This window comes from Syngnathoides biaculeatus, chromosome 4 (genome assembly GCF_019802595.1).
Source record: "Syngnathoides biaculeatus isolate LvHL_M chromosome 4, ASM1980259v1, whole genome shotgun sequence".
NCBI classification, from domain to species: Eukaryota; Metazoa; Chordata; class Actinopteri; order Syngnathiformes; family Syngnathidae; genus Syngnathoides; species Syngnathoides biaculeatus.
Window position 1 is genome coordinate 14,592,198 of NC_084643.1, and position 20,086 is coordinate 14,612,283.

Here is a 20,086-nt window from a genome sequence, read left to right on the forward strand (position 1 = left end):
TGGTCTTGACATTAAGTTACGTGTTTATTTCATAAACGTTGTTAACTAAGCAAGCCTGCTCCAAAACAACCGCTATTCACCCGAAAACAGGAAATGCAAGTTAACCGTACAGAGCATGTACGAAAGTGCATGTTCATAACTGTGTCACGTAATGCGAGCGCATTTACGTCAAAAGTCATCAATATCATGAGCCATCTTTACACTAGGGGTTCTCATTGCATCGATCGCGAGGCAGTGTGACGGCGCCCCCAAAAAAAAGACACGTTAGACTATCATCCACCTCGTCGCTTGATTCAGGTATGACCAATACATCGAGCGCATGCACATAAAGGCGCGTTCTAGCAAGCCGGCCTCCTATTTACGGCAGTCCCGCGATCCGGGTATAGATCGGGTATAGTGTTTATTCCTTGACGGCCCAGTGCATTTAACTTTTCTTCAGATAGTTTCAGATCAAGAATTTTTATTGATAAAAAATTTTAAATACCGTTTTATATCATGTTCTACTAATATCAGTTGAAATTGGAAATTATCATTTCTGAGTTTTAATTTTTTTTCTATTTTAGTTATGTATTTGTTTTTTATTTTTAATTTACAGTTATATTATAATAATCCAGTATGTTATTTTAAGGCCATCCCTAATCACACATGCAACTTTATCTGTGAGCATGACTGACCACACCCATACATTTTTCAAATGTGTGTGTGTGTGTGTGTGTGTGTGGTGTGTGTGTGTGTGTGTGTGTGTGTGTATATATTAAAGGTAACTGATTATACAATTAGTATTACTAGATCTATATCTAAGATAGTGAGCAATGTGGTCGAGTGTATCAGTACAACGCGACATAAGAAGTTTAAGACTTAAACGTTAATAGTAATTACTACAGATCAACATCTTTAACATGTTTTGCTGTACGATGTAGAAATTCTAGGATATACTTTTGTGTATATTCTGTCTATTCTATAATATGTATAATGTGGGAAAAAGGACAATTTTAGATGTCTTTTTACTGAATAGTTCACTTAATTCATTTGTCATGAGATAAGATGGCATATTTTCATGACAAATGTGATTTTGTGCTATCCAGTGATAGGGGGATGGGGGGGCAAAAAAATTCTGGGCTTGGCCCTTGAGGAACTTCTGCCCAATTTTTTTTTTTGTTCAGGACGTGGAAATTTTTCTTTCAATTTTTGTCTGAATTTTGTTCACAGATATCGCCAGACTGCACCACAGTCATCCATTTTTTCAAAAATTCCACTTTCATCTCTCAATCATGCATGGCACGGAAGGTTCCCCTGCTTAAACCAGCACGTCGAGGCCTGTCTTAACTTTGCCAATGACCATTGGGATGATACAGAGGAGTTATGGGAAAAAGTTTTGTGGTCAGATGAGACAAAATTATTCCTTCCCATCTCTATCCCTCTCTCTGGCCAATCTGTCAAGAACCTTTTCTCTTCTTCTTTCGTGTCCAACCTGGTGTAGATGTCATCATATACCATGACATCGCTACGGTTTTCCATAAGGATCTGGCTCTCTCTCTCCCCACCCATTGCCCTTATGACTGGGCCATTGACCCCCTTCCTGGAGTCTCTCTGCCCTCCACTCGTCTCGTTAACCTATCCCATCCTGAATGGTGTTCTATGGAAACCTATATTTGTGACTCATTGCATCTAGACCTCCCTCTGTGGGGACTTGATTATTGTCTAGATGAGGGTTACCACTCTCCACTGTACGCCTCCTGGGATACAACATTGCCAAGGGACAACTCCAATAAGACCCAACTAAGATCCATGCAGTCGTCAACCAGCCCATTACCTCCACCCGTAAGGAGCTGCAACGATTCCTTGGCTTTGCAAACATTACCGCAGATAAATCCGTTCCTCTCACCAGTCTTACCTCAACTAGCTCCCCATTGCATTGGACCCCAGTTATATCTCAAGCCTTTAAACGTTTGAAAGAACTTTTCACTAATTTCCCCAGGCTGAGACACCCAGACCCCTCCCTCCAGTTTGTTGTGGTTGACTCATCAGACAATGGACCTGGGGCCCGTCCACAATTTCTGCTATTTCTGAGTTGGTTTTACTTTGAAAGTATGGATCACGTGGGTTGTTCCTTTTGATGCATGGATGCATCTGTTGAAAAAGCAAATTTCAAATATCTGACACAGATGGCTAAAGTAGCTGAGATCAAATGTCAAATAACTTTGTTACAGTGTCCTATTTTATTAATTCTTTGAGGTTCACCTATTTCTTGTATTTGTCTTTTTCCATAGTTTTAAGAACAATGTTTAATTTGGACATTTTCTGACTAAAGATGACAAGACTTCCTTCTGATACTTTAGGTTAAGCGCGTGATGAATGGTGTGTTTCATTCATTACGAGGAGAGTTTGACCTCAATGAATCTTACAGTGGCCATACTGTGCTTGGTGTGGTTGTAAATACCATTAAGGTAAGTGAAAGATGAAAGGAAATGCAAATGTACGGATTAATTTATGATTTATTATACCACTGTACAAAGAGATTGAACTTTATGCTGTATGTCCATCTTTGTTCTCTCTGACAAGACCTTTATTATGTGCTGGCAGAAGGATTGTGGATTTCAAATTTGCAGCAGTGAATTTCATAGAGTACCGTGCTGTGAAAAAGTATTTGCCACACTTCCTGTTTTTTTTTCAGATCTATTACACACAAAGTTTTCAAATCATCAAACCATTTTTAAAATCACTGAGACAACCCAATGAAATGCAAAATCCAGTTTTCAAATGACAATTCAATTAAGCAATTCAATTCAAATAATTAGCCTTCAATTAAGGCAAAAAAAAAAAAAAATACAAACCTTTCTGACCCGCTCTGAAAAAGTAATTGCTCCCCGAACCTATTAATGGGTTGTGCCACCCTTTGCAGCAATAACTGAAATCAAGCATTTGAGTCTTTCACATCGCTCTGGAGCAATTTTGTCCCACTCTTTGCAGAATTGTTTCAAAGCTGCCATATTGTAGGATTTTACAGTATGGACTGACTGTTAAAGGTCACACCACACCATCTCAATTGGATTTAAATCCAATTTAACTTGGCCACTCCAAATCCTTATTTTTTTTTGAGGCATTGCTGGAGGGCACGAACTGAGGGCCGGACATTCTCCTGCAGGATTTTCTGGTACACAGCAAAATTTATTGCTCCATCAATCGCAGGAAGTTGTCCTGGCGCTGAAGCAGAAAAGCATCCCCAGACCATCACACTCTACCATCATGATTCACTGTTGTCATAACATTATTTTTATCAAATGGTGTGCCGTTTTTGCACCAGATGTACACCTCTCAAAAAATACAATTTTGACTCGTCAGTCCACAAATTTTTTCTCCAAAAGTCTTGAGGATCGTGAAGATGTTTTTTTGACAAATGTAAGACATTTGTTGACAGCAGGAGTTTTCGCGTGGGAACTCTCCCATGGGTGCCATTTTTTGATAGATTCTTTCTTATGTTAGAGTTTTGAACACTGACCTGAACTGAGGCCAGCAAGGCCCAGAAGTCTGTAGATGTTGTTCGAGGTTCTTTTGTGACCTAGATGAGTGGTCGTCACACCTTTGGAGTAAATGTAGTTGGTTGTTCACTCCGAGGAAGGCTTGCCACTGTTCCCAGTTTTCTCCATTTGTCGATAATGGCTCTGATAGAGGTTCGCTGGAGCCCCAAAGCCTCGGAAATGGTTTTGTAACTTTTTACAGATGGATTTCAATCACTTTTTTTCTTATTTCTTCTTTAATTTCTTTGGATTGAAGCATGATTCTTGAGATCTCATTTCCTACATCACATTCTCTGACATTCTATTAAAGTAAATTCTTGATTCAACAAGTACAGTAATCTCTCGTTTTTCGCAGTTACTGTAATTATGACCAGACCCACCCGCGAAAATTGAAAAAAATGCAAAGTAGCGGGGATCTATGTTTGTGGGTACAAGAACGGTTAAATTATGTAAACAATATTTGTACTTTGCATATTTGAGACAGAGGTATTTAGTTAAATCTTTAATTATAAAACCTTATAAATATAATAGCGTATTAAACATTTATATTATAAATATGATTTATAAAACACCTATGTTGTTTATGTATAATTATTTTATAGTTACGATTCATCACTCGGAGACTTCTGCTGGAGCTGCTGTGTGGGTACCAGAATGTTTAATCAACAGTACAGCATTTATACTTTGCATACTTGAGACAAAAATTACAAGAATACACCCCCTCCTCTTCCTCAGTCACTGGGCCATTGTCACGCACATATATAAAAAATGGCGAGAGGGAGGGAGAAAGAGAGTTGCTGCGTGGAGCTTTAATGATGCACCCAATCAGTTCAAAAAACCATATCTGGAATTTTTTTTTTTTTTTTGGTGGGGGGTATGAAAAAAATGCGATGCACTGAAACCACAATAGCTGAAACGCAATGTAGAGAGGGATTTCTGTAATGGCTTGTGAAATTGAACTCACCTTTCCAAAATATTTGGTTAGTCACGGTGACTGTGACTGAAGGGAGTAATTGCATTTTCACAGAGGGTCCGAAACATTTTTATTTTTTTTTTTGTGCCTAAATAAATTGAATTGTTATTTGAAAAATGCATTTTGTATTTCCTTGGGTTGTCTCTGAGTGATGTTAAATTTTGTTCCATGATTTGAAACCTTTGTGTATGTGATATCCTCCAACCCCGCCTGAAAAAAACTGAAATCAGGAAGGGGGTGAATACTTTTTCACTGAACCTGTAGCTTAAATGTTAATGATAATGATATGATGATAATTGAATTTTAAGCAGAGTTTTTCCATTGCATGCAGCTCCCAACAGAAGTGAACAGGTAAAGATGTTGCAGACGTAACGTTGATGGGATTTAGGGTGATAGCCACGCTTGGTCAATCATAAACATCCTACATCACCCTTTGCTGTTTGCAGTTGTGAATCATAATACATACTATTTTATAGTGTCTGTGACTATTCATGTGGCTCATTAATATTCTGTTTCCAGAGTGTAACTTTGCTTCACCTCCATGGCAAAGACTGTCTGACAACAATTAAGCAGGAAGATTTGGCAGATCAAGAAGCACAAGCAGACAGAGGGGATTTGAAACAAAAAGATATGAAAACATATAACGTGTTCCTTGTGAATAAAGAGAGTGGCTTTCGCAAAGAGAGTGGAGTCAGCAAACAGTTAATGGTTCTTTGTGAGACAAAACAGGACCATCACTACAGTGGTGAGGACCAAATTAATCAGAATGGAGCTGTAATGCAGGAAGAGTTTTCTGTTTTAAAGGAACATTTCCATTCCAAAGCATTAGAAACTACACACATGACAGCGTCAGGATCTCATAAGAAGCTGGAGCAGCCAGGAGATGACACCTGTGAAGCTGCAAATTCAGAGGCTGGACCTCATGAAAGTGTCATAACAAGAATTGAAAATACAGAAAATTCAGGAGAAATGGATCCTGACTTTCAGAAATCTTTTGGACCCCCAGTCAAGCCACCTCTCCCACCAAATGAAGTTCCACTCATTCAGGTTAAAGATCAAAGGTGGGCGTTTGCTTAGGAGGTTCTAATATTTCTCTTGTACCGTGTGTGGATTTTGATGTATTGCTTGCAAATCTTGAGATAGATTTATAATTTTGAGTGTACAATCAAAGCGTTTCTAAGCCACAGAGCATCTTGAACAAAATGTAAATAAACCAGAAAATTTACAGTACATCTCTTGATCTGAACATGCTGCCCTGTTGCCAAATAATTCAACACCATAAAGTTTCCTTTCACTGCTATGACAACAACACGCACATCTTTCACTAAGAACAGGGGACCCAAGAATCATAGCTACTTTGAAACATTGCCTTCCTTTCTGGCATCAGCTGCTAGATTGCGCAACTCTTTCTACAACTCCATCTATCCATTTTCTGAACCGCTTATCCTCACAAGGGTGGTGGGACTGCCTGACCCAATTCCATCTGTCATCGGGCAGGAGGCCGGGTACACCATCAACTGGTTGCCAGCCAATCGCAGGGTACACGGAGACAGACAACAGTCTCACTCACAACCACACATAGGGGCAATTTAGAGTCTACATTTCATGCATGTTTTTGGGATGTGGGAGGAAACCACAGTGCCCAGAGAAAACCTACGCAGCACAGGGAGAACAGGCAAACTCCACACAGGTGGGCCGGGATTTGAACCCCAGTCCTCAGAACTGTGAGGCCAACACTCTACAGCTGTTCCACCGTGCACCGTTTCTACAATTCAGTAACTTCAAATCTGAAGTAATTTTATTGAAAATGCAAAATTCCACCCATATCATAAAATCCAGCCTAGGTATTTTTTCCTATAATTTCACACTCAGCCCAAAACTTGATTCCGATCTTAACTCAAGAACCCATCTCATTAAAGTTGTCCAACCATGAATATTCTGCATCTGCATCATATCCCAAATCAAAAATGACAAGAATTAATCAGTTCATATTTTCTCCAGGCACGATTACTGTAACTTTTCTCTGTTAGCAATCATAATCCATTTTCTCGCCTCCAGTGTGTTCAGAATATAGGTGGTGATGGAAACAGAAAATATCACATAACCCTAACTTTGGCACGATTGCTTTGACTTTCAGTTTGTATTAGAATTGCTTTTACTGATGACAATTTTTAAACGTGCAAGGTTTTGGGTACAAGCTACATTACCAAACTATTAACTCCGCACTGTCACGGGCGGGGGCAAGAGGCAAGAGGTTGGTCCAAAATCCACTTCAAAGCAAGGAGGTGGTTTAGACGGAAAGTTTAATTCTAGGCTGAGGTCAGTACACACAAAGGCAGTCCAAGAAGGCGACAACACAAAAACGTGAGACAAAAAGGCAAGGCCCAAAAAACATGAAACAAAGTGAGGTTACTTACAGGCAAAAAAAAACGTGATATTGGATACAAGACTATGACTACTATGACGCACCGGAATGCTGAGACATCGCAATGAGGCACAACTAACTCACAGAAAAAGACTGTGTACTCACGAAACGAACTGGCCATCTAAGACACGGCACATGAGGCTTCAATGCATGACATAATTAAAACCAATGAGACGCAGATGAGGCGGCTGCTCCCAGGAGCAGATGTAACCGAGCCAGTGTCATGACCACGCCCCTGACTTTCATGAGCCAGACCACAGGCTCAAATACATCTGGGCAGGGCCTTCTGGTCGTTCCAAATTCAAGGTTAAATGGTGACTCGATTTTGGAACAACCTGCCCAAGGAGTTAAGATGAGGTATGCAAAATCAGTGACTTCTTTTAAATCACTTCTTCATGGACCTGCTTTAATGTGATTCTGTGATGTTTACTTCTCTCCTCCTCTTTTATTTTACAATCATACTTGAGCAGGGTTGAGCGTCAGGAATGAAGAACTGATTGGGACTGGGACTCACATTTCGCTTTTCCTCGAAACGTTCAAACTTAAAAATTTCAATTTCCAATTTAAATTTCTACAGTCTGCCAACAACATGGGTCCCCCTTCCCTTGTGCTCACCACGTCTTGCAAGGGCCAAAGGGTTCATCTGCAATGTGAGCTCGCCGGTGGCCAAGCTGGTGTATGAGATCCATAACTTCCAACTCGATATAGTCATGTTTGCCTTTACGCACAGTTTGGGCTCTGATATAAGTCCTCCTTGAGAGGGGTTATACACTCTTCACCTCTGGATTTGCCCATGGTGAGAGCTGCTGAGCAGGTGTTGGCATACTTATTGCCTCTCGGCTTGGCCCATGTAAAATTGGGGTTCACCACAGTGGACGAGAGGGTAGCCTCCCTCCGCCTTTGGTGAGCAGGTGGGACATAACTGTTGTTTGTGCCTGTGCACCAAACAGTAGTCAAAAATACCCACCCTTTTGGAAGTCAATGGAGGTGATGCTGGAGAGCGCACCCACTGGGGACTCCATCATTCTGCTGGGACACTTCAACGCTCACTTGGCCAATAACAGTGAAGGATGGAAGGCCATAATTAGGAGCACCCCCCCATCAACACAACCACCACCATAACCAAGCGGTGTTCTGCTACTGGACTTCTTTGCTTATCACAGATTGTCCACAATGAGCACCATGTTCAAGTGTAAAGATGTCTATATGTGCACTTGGTACAGGACACCCGAGGCCGTAGTTCGATGATAAACTTTGTGGTTGTCTCATTGAACTTGCATATCAGAAGGAGTTTCAACTCCCTCCGGTAAAGCTTCACCCGGTTCGTGGGTAAGGTGAGGGTATAATGACTTCAAGTAGCCATGTTTCGCACCTCCATTGCTGAAGCGGGTGCCCGGAGCTCTGGTCATAAAGTTAGTTGGTGGCTGTTGTGGTGGCAATTCTTGAACCTCTTGGTGGACACCTGTGCTGAATGATGCTCTCAAGTTGAAACAGTCTTCTTTGTACTTGTTGGCAAATGGGCTTCCTGATGCAGCTTTTGGGTACTTTCTGGTCAAGTGGATTGCAGATGTGCTGGTCGCTGAAGCAAAAAACTTGGGCATGGGAGCAGTTGGGTAAGGCCATGGAAAATGGCAGCTGTGAAATTCTGGTCCACCATCTGGTATTTCAGTAGGGGGAAGCAGTCCCCCATCAACAGTATGTAAAGTGGGGATAGGATGGTGCTGATCTCGATTTGGGATCTTGGGAGTCTGTGGGAAAACACTTCAAAAGTCTCAACTCTACCGACAGGCCTTCCCACAAGGATGCTGAGTCTGGGGACTCTGAGGTGGGTTCTCCTATCTCTGGGTTTGAATTCACTGAGGTGATTAAAAAGTTCCTTGGTGGCAAGGCCCCAGGGATTGGTGAGATTGAGATTGGGAGTGTCTGGCTCTCCCTTAGAGAGAGGATGAGAAATAGAGCCTCTGCTCCTCCACATTGAAAGGAGCTGGATGCGGTGGCTAGGGCATTTGATTAGTGTCCCTTCTGGACACCTCCCTGATGATGTGTTCCAGGCATGTCCCACCGAGAGGAGACTATGGAAAGACTATTTCACCTGGCTGCATTTAGAACGCCTCGGGAACCCCCCGGAAGAGCTGAATGAATTGGCTGGGGAGAGGGAAGTTTGAGTGTCGCTGTGAAAGCTACTGCCCCACACCTTGACCCTACCTGGTCGGTGGGGTAAAACAAGCCAAGGGTTAAAACTTGCATATTCAAATAGGACATTTAACATCATAAATCAGTCACAAATATTTTAATACTATAAAATCAATTTTTATTTTTTTCTTAAAGTTCAAGAAAAACATTAAATTGAATTTAAGCCTTAAACATTAACTAATGAATATTAAGTCAATTGGGTTAGTTCCACACACACATGCACACACTGCCTTTTAGTTCATAGGTTTGATATTGATCCTGCTTATATAGAACCCCGAGTCAAAGGTTAATTTTAGTCTACACAGATTCACAGATTGCTAGTGACCCTTCTTCATGATGCGGCATGCTAAGCAAATTTATTTATATAGCGCAGGGGTGTCAAACTTATTTCATTCTCCGGCCACATTGTAGTTTCCCTCAGAGGGCCATTATTACTGTGAAACCATAAAAATATTTAATCACGTCATTATATTTACACACAAAGTTTATGAACTAGTTCTGGAAGGGTAATGGTTTTTCAACTATTGTTCAAGTTTAGTTAAAAAAAAATACTTGTGAAATTTCAAAATAATAATTTATGACACATGAGAGTTCGAAATTTTGCTCCAGATTTTCACAAGAATCGAGGATTTGACACACTAACTTTGCCTTGGCGGGCCACATAAAATCGTGTGGCACGCTTGAGTTTGACACCTGGGCTATACCGAATTTCATGCACAAGGTAATTCAATGCGCTTTACATGATTAAAAGCATCCAAGTACATACAAACATTTGAAAAAGTAAAATTAAAACCGCTTTTAGTGCAAGAAATATCACAGAAAAGTGGAAGTTCTACAAAAGGCATGAAGTTTTTAATCTGGACATGAAAACACACTTGAAGCTAACGTCACCTATGTTGGCAACTTTTTCAATTTTTTTGCAGTGTAATAGCTAAATGCTGCTTTACCATGTTTGCTTGTCTTCTTATTCTTTTGGCTTGTCCCGTTAGGGGTCGCTACAGCGCGTCATCGGTTTCCATTTAAGCCTATCTCGTGCATCCTCCTCTCTACAGTGATGAAAGTCGTCCGGATTTTCATGGAATTCTGAATTTTTAAATTTTTATGAAAATTGTTACGGAAAATTGAGGGAAAATTGCCTAAAATTAATCCGGATATGAGTTGACAACATTAAACGGACATGCGTTTAAGTTCGCTGTTTTGCTTTCACGAGTGTACCCACGTTGAGGCACTAACACTAGGAACAGTAACGCCCCTCCCCTCGCATTCTCTCAAGACGTCGCTTGTTTTGTGTAGTCTTGAATCATTACATTATTGGTAATTAATTTACGTGTTTATTTCATAAACGTTGTTAACTAAACAAACCTGCTCCAAAACAACCGCTATTCACCCGGAAACAGGAAATGCAAGTTAACCGTACGGAGCATGTACGAAAGCGCATGTTCATAACTGCGTCACATAATGCGAGCGCATTTACGTCAAAAGTCATCAATATCATGAGCCATCTTTACACTAGGGGTTCTCATTGCATCGATCGCGAGGCAGTGTGACGGTATCCCAAAAAAAAAACACGTTAGACTGTCATCCACCTCGTCGCTTGATTCAGGTGTGACCAATACATCGAGCGCATGCACATAAAGGCGCTTTCTCGCAAGCCGGCCTCCTATTTACGGCAGTCCCGCGATCCGGGTATAGACCGGGTGTAGTGTTTATTCCTTGACGGCCCAGTGCATTTAACTTTTCTTCAGATAGTTTCAGATCAAGAATTTTTATTGATGAAAAATTTTAAATACCATTTTATATCATGTTCTACTAATATCAGTTGAAATTGGAAATCTTTTCTGAGTTTTAAATTTTAGTTTTCTAATTTAGTTATGTTTATTTTATTTTTAATTTACAGTTGTATTAATCCAGTAAGTTATTCTAAGGCCATCCCTAATCACACGCGCAACTTTATCTGCGATCATGACTGACCACACCCGTGCATTTTTCCAAATGTGAGTGACTGCGTGTGTGTGTGTGTGTGTGGTGTGTGTGTGTGTGTGTGTATATACACATCAAAATATTAAAGACAACTGATTATACTATTAGTATTACTAAATCTATATCTAAGATAGTGAGCAATGTGATCGAGGGTATCAGTACAGCGCGACGTAAGAAGTTTGAGACTTAAACGTTAATTGTAATTAATACAGATCAACTTCTTTGACATGTTTTGCTGTACGGTGTAGAAATTCTAGGATATATTTTCGGGTATATTCTATATCGATACTATAATATGTATAATGTCTTTTTACTGAATAGTTCACTTAATTCATTTGTCTTGAGATAAGATGGCATGTTTTAAGCATATTTTAATGACACGTGATTTTGTGCTATCCAGTGATAGGGGCATGGGGGGCAAAAAAATTCTGGGCTTGGCTCCTGGCGAACTTCTGCCCAATTTTTTTTTTTGGTCAGGACTTGGAAATTTTACTTTAAATTTTTGTCTGAATTTTGTTCACAGATATCGCCAGAATGCACCACAGCCATCAATTTTTTCAAAAATTTCCCCAGACCCCCCTAGTGGTCGCAATTGTATTTTCAGGAATTTTCACAAAAGTCTACTTTCATCGCTAAATAAGAAAATAATAATGAGAAAATGAATGTTCATAATTTGGAGATCCGTTATTTAAACCATTTAAACTTTTTTGACAGACCTCCTGAAAATAATTAAAATTGAGAATAATTTCAAACTGGAATCGAAATGAGGAAATGAATTTGGCACCAGAATCACTCAAATTCAAACAATTCCCAACCCTATCTGTGAGCCTTTCTTATCTGATTTCATGTTGGGTTCTCGACCTAGTTCAATTGGTTTTATCAGATAGACACCGTGACAGTTTGTGTACTAGTGTTCAAATAATAGCAGTGCAATGTGACTAACCAAATGAAGCCACATTTTCAATCTATTTTTTTACTGCTACACGTCAAACAAGTTGCCAGTAGATGCAGTTGATTCCCAGAAAACCACAAGTGACGACAGTGAAGCATGGTGGTGCAAGCATCATGATATGGCCATGTTTCTCCTGCTATGGTGTTGGGCCTAGTTATCACATACCAGGGATTATGCATTGGTTTGCATATTTCAAAATACTTGAAGAGGTCATTTAGCCTTATTGAGAAGAGGATATGCCCTTGAAATGGGTGTTTCAACAAGACAATGACCGCAAGCGCGTAAACATGGAAAGTCTTCATTCCAAGCCAACAAAGCTAATGTCATGGAGTGGCCAGCCCAATCACCGGACCTTAATCCAATTGAGAACTTGTGGGTTGACATAAAAAATGCTGTTTCTGAGGCAGAACCAAGACGTGAATGAATTATGGAATGTCGTGAAGGAATCTTGGAGTGGAATAACAAGCCGAAAGGTGCTTCAAGTTGGTTGACTCCTTGCCACATAAATGTGAAGCAATTATAAATAAATAAAAAAATAAAAACAGTGGTCATACAACTAGTTTAGCGATTCAAAGGAGTGGTAAATTCTAGGGGGGAAAAAGTCTGTTCAAAATAGTTTTGAGTTTGTGAAGTCAACGGCACACCGCTATTTTTTTAACGCACCCCTTTCAAAAAATTGCCCAATTGCACAACCTTAAGAGTGTGCATATCATCAATGCTGGGTTTTGTTGGTTTTCTGAGAATCTACTGCACCTACTGATAACTTGTTTGACATGTACTAATACAAAAATATATTAAATGTGGATTGATCTGAGTTGTCACATTGGACTGCTATTATTTTGAACACTACTGTACATGTTTGCTCGGGTTTGTATTTTTTTATATGCTTGTATCTTTGTTTATGTTTGTCAGAAGACTAATCACTGTTTTTAATTGCACTATATGAACTTATCAAACTGTCTGCATGTTTTTGTTCTCAGTCTGTCTGGGGATTCTCTAATGAAAAACGGAGAGAGCGTTTTTCAAAACAGCAGCATTTGCAAATCTGCTTCACGTCCAGTTTTGGATGAAAAGAAGGATGAGCTGGTAAGGAGCTACAGAAGTCTGTCATCTATTTTCTTTCCTTTTTTTCCTTTGATGCTGTTGTAGCTGTCTTCATGAGTTATAGATGTGACTCTGAATTCAAGAAAATTTAGTTATGCATAGTGATCACACAGTATTGAGTTTTGTGCTCTTTTGGGGGAATGGGAGTAGCTGCTTCTATTGTACTCGATTAAAGTCAGTTGTGGTGACACCCACACAAGTGGATTTTAAATGCGCTATTCAGGGCCACTAAATTAGCACCGACTCTAGAACACCTCCTTGCAGAGTTATCCAGGTGCAGTCCTGGATTTACACTAGTCACAAAAATAGAGCCCTTTCTGTTTGCAGTTTTGTTAGTTAGTAAATATTTTTTTACAGAGGTCAGATTACCGTTTGTTTTTTCCACAGAGCCTGAAGGGATGTCCACAAGCTCCGTTGTCACGTAATGATAATAATGACGACAATGATGATCCTGACTGGTTGAGTTAAAATGCAACAAAAAGTAAAGTTAAGCGGATCAGATACACTGCCTGCCTCTACTTATTGCTCTTGAGCCATCATAATGTTAACAATGGCTGCCCCTGTAGGCTGGTAAATTAACTGAACTATTAATGAAGAGGAACAAACATTTTGATTTCTTATGTGAGATCTTTTGAGATACTGTCGATATAAAATGTCTAAACACCCCAAGAAAAATGACCTGTTTCTCTGATTGTAGGAATTATTAATAATTGCTAAACTTTCCATCAATGATTTATAACCTGTACAGCACTTATTTTCTTTTCTCACATAAAAATAAAAAAATGAAACGTTTGCACAAATGTGCACTCACTCATAGCTGGGATGTGTCTCTCCAGAAATAATCAAATTCAGAATCTTATTACACGAATAATATAAAAATGAGAGTGAGCCTGTGTGCCACCTTCTAAAGTGCCTCTGATGTACTCAAAATACAGTTTAGAAGTTCTCGCAGGCTTTTATGATATTTTCTGTTTTCTAACAGAATCCTGTCAGTTTTAACACTGACTGCTATTTTGAACTCCACCTTGATTAAGAAGCCAATTTCATCTAGGGAAAAAAAAAGAACCAACATGCTTCACTGAAGCCTTTTTTTTTTTTGTTTGTGTTTGTTGTTTTTTTTTTTTGTTCAAGCAAGCACATATGTTTCTAAGATTTTGTTATGGCCAGACAAAAGAAAGGTTGAACTTTTCGGCCATAAATCCAAAAGGTACATTTAAAGCCAGAAGTTCATATATACTGAGCAAAAACATATTGGATTTTTTTATCTCATTGTCTGAAGTCAAATCAGACAAAATCCCTCCTGTTTCAGGTGAGTCAGGATCAGCAAAATTATTACATTTTGTGAAATACCACAATAATAATTTCTTAGAGAACATTATATGATTTTCATTGAGGTCAAAAGATGACATACATTTCCTTTGTATTGAGTCATATTTCCTTGACTTGGGTGAAACGTTTTGGATAACCTTCCACAAACCTCTGACAGTGGTCAGCTGTCATCCCCCCCATTCCTCCTGACAGAACTGATGCAACTGGGTGTCAGGTTTACCAATTAGACATTCATTGAACAGGACGAGAAAGGAAGTAAAGATACCAGTTCAAGTTTGACAGCTCGCGAGGAGATAGGACAGGGAACAGTCTCACACAATTTCCCACTGCACTCTGATTATCCTCCCCACAGTACATCTATTTGGTTTCAAACGCCCCTTATTTACGTGGATGTTACAAAAAGGAGATGGGGTAGCAAAACATAGTTGGAAAGAAAGTGTACTTGTTTGGTCTCGTCTGTGTGTGCATGTGTATGGAAGATTGCTGAGTACATGTATTGTAGTCATTTCTTTTACAGACAACAGGTGCTCCTAGTTGTAACAGTTCTGATGATTATATGTTCTTGTGTTATCTCCTGCTAAGCATCTGCCACATTATCTAGAGCAGAGCAAAGCATTTCTTTATTGGAAGCAGATGTCTGATAATTGTATTCACAATTATTCCTACACTGGATCAGGTTTGTCGCTTTTCTTCTTGCACACACCTATTCAGTTTTGCTTACAAATTTTAATTGGGATTCAGATCAGGGCTTTGTGATGATCTCTCCAAAATATTGACTTTATCATCAAGCCACTTTTTAACACTTTTTGCAGTGTGGTGTGGGTCATTATCAACTTGGAAGACACATTTGCCTACAAGTTTTAGGTTTCTGGTGATGTCTCAAGATGTTGTAGATGCATGTAGTGGAGACAAAACAGTGTGCACACTTGTCCAACCCCATGATTCCACTTAGTTTTAGTTATCCTTTAGATTTATTTTAATCGAGTAGTACAAAGTTATAGATCACATTATCAATGGATTTTTTTTTAATTTATCGTCGTCTCATCTTTTATATTACAAAATCTTGGCATTTGAACAGGGTATGTCGCCGTTTTGTATCAGCTCTATTTTACTACAGCATGTTAAATTTTTGAATTAGTAGGGTAGTTTGCCTGTTGTCATACACTTAAAATAATAGTTTTAAACCATTACCATGAAAGAAATCCTAAAGAATATACCTCTAGATAATTTTGCTGAAAAGAATCACAATTACAAAATCCATCCATCCATTTTCTTTTTCCGCTTGTCCTCATGAGGGTTGCAGGGAGCGCTGGAGCCTATCTCAGCTGTCAATGGTCAGAAGAGAGGGTACACCCTGAACTGGTTGCCAGCCAATTGCAGGGCACATAGAGACAAACAGCCTTACTCACAATCACACCTAGGGGCAATTTAGAGTGTCCAATTAATGTTGCATGTTTTTGGGATGTGGGAGGAAACCGGAGTGCCCAGAGAAAACCCATGCAGGCATGGGTAGAACATGCAAACTCTACATAGGCGGTTCTGGGATTGAACCCGTCACCTCAGAATTGTGAGGTTTAAGTTAATATGTCAAAAGGATAATCCTTTGGTGTATACTCATTTTCCATGTGCTGTTGAATTATCAAATGATGTGATATGTGGTTGTATTTTTTATATGTACATTTAATATTCCTTGAACATCTACAAGCGTGACGGTGGATGGTAGCACAGCCGCCTCACAGTCTTATCGCCTGTGAGGAATTTGTATATTCTCCCCAGGCCTGCGTGGGTTTTCTTTGTGTACTGTTTTCCTCCCACGTCCCAAAAACATGCATGGCAAGTTAATTGAAAACTTTAACTTGCCCATAGGTTTGGGTCTGGGTGTGAATGGTTGTTTAGATCTGCCCTGCAATTGGCTGGCGACCAGTTCAAGGTGTATCCCTTCTCTTGCCCAAAGACAGCTGGGATAGGCTCCAGCAGGCCTGCAATCCTAGTGAGGATAAGCAGTGTAGAAAATTGATGGATGGGTGTGCCCACTCAGTATTATGTAATGTCAAAAACACTTGTGTAGTGGTAGAAATTTAAAATAAAAAAACATATTTCACATAGATTAATTATAAAAGTCATAAATCAGTGTTGATCAGTGACATCAATACAACCTATGATTGGATTTTTTTTATTAAATGAAACATGGTTCACAGGAAGTTGCTGTAATAGCATTTTAAACAGCCAATGACAGGAAAAGCATGATTTTTAGTATGTTTTTAATTAAAAAAAAAAAAAGGGAGCTGAAATGCACCCATCAAATACACCCATCTGTTTTTTCACCACGCAACATGATTTTGACATTTTGAAAATCCTCTCGAGGGATTTGTTTTGGAGAAGAAGCAGGAAGTGACGTTATCAGCAGGAGCCCACTCAGGCGGCCTCGTGTGTTTATACCAGTTTTACCTGCAGGAAGATAGGTCTTTGTTCCTTCGTGTTAGCCAAAATGCCGGCTCTTTGTATAGCTGGATATTGTTCGAAAACTCGGGAGGATGGATTTACTCTTCGTGTTTCCAAAAGACCCGGTTCATCGTGAAAAATGGATTGCACAGGTGCAAAGGATGAGAACTTTGTGGGTTCCAAATGACAGGTAGGTGTGTGTAGAGCTACTAAAAAAAAAAATAGTTGGTAGGGGGACATAATCCTCTCAGAACGTAACAAAAGATCTGCGTACGTAAGTCAAGGGTGCTAAATGTGTTGATGTGCGCATCGGCGTCACGTCTGCCCATCACGGCTTTGGCGTGCCACATCTGCCGATCACAGTTTCGGTGCCACGTCTGCCCATCACGGCTTCGGCCGGGGTGGATCATCGCGGCGCCGAGCCGGGCTGCTTTACGGTGTTGTCGTCGCTTGCGGCTGAGTACGCTACATACTGTCATACATACTGTTGGGGAGTCTGTTGTTAGTTAGAAGTGATCCACATATCAACTAAATATGGATCGAAACGATAGGGTAATGTTGGCCCGGTCACTTCACTCAATTGTGAGATGTTCTTTTCTTCCTTCTTCCCTGTCAGAAGGGGCGTCACAAAAATCAGAAAATCTGTTGTTCCTCTCTCATAGCAGGTGCTACTACGTGTTTTCAATAGTGTATGTCCCAGTGTGATGTCTGCTGATGATGTTGCAGGTAATATGGCTACCACTTGGATGTCGAGTGAGACTTTGCACATGGATGACCCGCTCTCCGCTCATATTTATTTTTTCGTATTGACATTGAAGTGAATAATGTTATGTGTTTTTCATTACAATATCTATTTTAGACTGTTTATCGGTATGTCCATGGCCCTATAAAAACACCAGGAAATTTTCATTTTATGAACAACTGTCGAACAGGGGAAAAAGCTATATCTAAGTTATTTCAGGGTAAAGAAATTATACTGGTCAATTTTAGCTCTTTTGAATGTTTTTTTTTTTATTAAATTATACACCTGCAAGATACAATAGAAAATTTATGGAGGATTTTTCATCACTGCTACCAGTTATTTGTAATGACTACAACTGTTTTTTTAGTCACAGGAGACTTTAACATTCATGTTGACAATAACATGGAAAAAAGTTAAAAAGAACTCTCTGCCTCTGTCCAACTCACCCTCACGGTCACAGCTTAGATCTCGTCATCTCTAAGGATGTTGAAATTATATCAATTGATTTAAAGGAAATGGCTATTTCTACAAGTAAAGTCTTTATTTTAACCCAGAGTTAGACAGGGCTAGACAGGAACACTTTTCTGAAATTATCAGTAAGAACTGCAACAATACTCACATTGTTTGTTTCAGTTGACAAGCTCACAACTCCCCCGAATTAGATCGTTCCAGAACCCGTAACAGCGGATACATGCAATGAGTTTGCCGATTTTAGTGAAAAAATACAATCCCTCAGGTCAAGTATCAGCACATATCAGCGAAATGATAACATGATACTGCACCTGAAGCCACCCAGGGAATACTCTATTACCATATCAGAATTTGATACAGGTGAGCAAAAATCTGTAAACGGTTCAGCAGTTAAAAGCATCACAAAGCTGTAGAGTGACACCCAGTTATTCAAGAGGGTTATGTCCCTTACACCCCCGCAAATAATGCAAATCCACAAATAATGGCTGCAGTATTAATATACACACTATGAAATGGACCATATTTTTGCAACCATTAGATGCACTTAAAAATCTTGAATTTTCTCCTAAAAGGACAACATGCCTTATGTGCACAATTGTGTGACTTGTCCAATGAAGTACACTTGAACACATTGGTTACACTGTTAGCACGTATGCTATTACATGTTTTAGTGTGTATGTAAGCTACCATATGATGGCTCTCACAAGCCAGAGAGGGATAACAGCTTTTTATGTCCATGAGCAGAAGAAACTTACATTGCACAATATACTGCCTGTGTGTATGCAGGTCATTTGTGATATTGTTCACTTCATAGTGTCGTATCAAAACTAAAAGTATCACACCACAACAAACTGAATAGCATAACTAGCAAATGATAAAACAAACAAAAGAATGACTCTAGAAATAGTTGGCACAAAACATCAGTGATGAAAGTCCTCCGGATTTTCAAATTTTCATGAAAATTGTGACGGAAAATTGAGGGAAAATTGCCTAAAATTAATCCGGATATTATTTGACAACATTAATGAACATGCGTTTGAGTTCGTTGTTTTGCTTTGACGAGCATAGCCACGTTGAGGCACTAACACTAGTAACAGTAACGCCCCCCCCCCCCCCCCCCCCCGCATTCTCTCAAGACGTCGCTTATTTTGTGTGGTCTTGACATTAATTTACATGTAACTAAGCTATTCACCCGGAAACAGGAAACGCAAATAAACCGTACTGAGCATGTTCAGAGCATGTACGAAAGCGAATGTTCAGAACTGCGTCATGTAATGCGAGTGCATTTACGTCGAAAGTCATCAACATCATGAGCCATGTCAAAGGAAATTCAGTTACACCAGGGGTTCTCATTACGTCGATCGCGAGGCAGTGTGACGGTGTGCCCCCCGCCCCTCAAAAAAAAAAAAAAGACACGTTAGACTATCATCCATCTCGTCGCTTGATTCAGGTGTTGCCAATACGTCGAGCGCATGGACATAAAGGCGCGTTCTAGCAAGCCGGCCTGTTTACGGCAGTCCCGCGATCCATGCTCCCCCCCCCCCCTCCCCAACAAAACGTCAGGATTGCCGGAAGGAATGTTTGTTCCAATGTATCACTAGCTTGTTGCCACGAACGCCGATTATGTTGAACTAAACTTCCAGCATTTTCAAAACATTGCGAGTATAGACCGTTCGTGTTTATTCCTTGACAGGCCAGTGCATTTAACTTTTCTTCAGATTTTTTGTCAGATCAAGAATTGATATTGATGAAAATTTTTAAATAGCGTTTTTATATCATGTTCTACTAATATCAGTTGAAATTGGAAATTATCTTTTCTGAGTTTTAAATTTTAGTTTATTTTAGTTATGTATTTGTTTATTTTATTTTTAATTTACAGTTATGTTATATCAATCCAGTAAGTTATTTTAAGGCCATCCCTAATCACACACGCAACTTTATCTGCGAGCATGACTGA

At 39.7% G+C, this 20,086-nt stretch overlaps 1 protein-coding gene across 14 annotated transcripts in view; it reads left to right on the forward strand.

Moving 5' to 3' along the window:
• The window catches only part of LOC133499991 (ubiquinol-cytochrome-c reductase complex assembly factor 3-like), a 124,706-nt gene that overhangs the window by 92,510 nt on the left and 12,110 nt on the right, over window positions 1-20,086 (forward strand). For 7 of the 14 annotated variants that reach the window (XM_061818494.1, XM_061818493.1, XM_061818492.1 and 4 more), the window contains 3 exons: window positions 2,340-2,447; window positions 5,011-5,552; window positions 13,022-13,127. In XM_061818494.1, the coding sequence (XP_061674478.1) occupies window positions 2,340-2,447; window positions 5,011-5,552; window positions 13,022-13,127 (756 nt within the window). The other 7 variants (XM_061818505.1, XM_061818489.1, XM_061818490.1 and 4 more) reach the window with 6 other exon arrangements.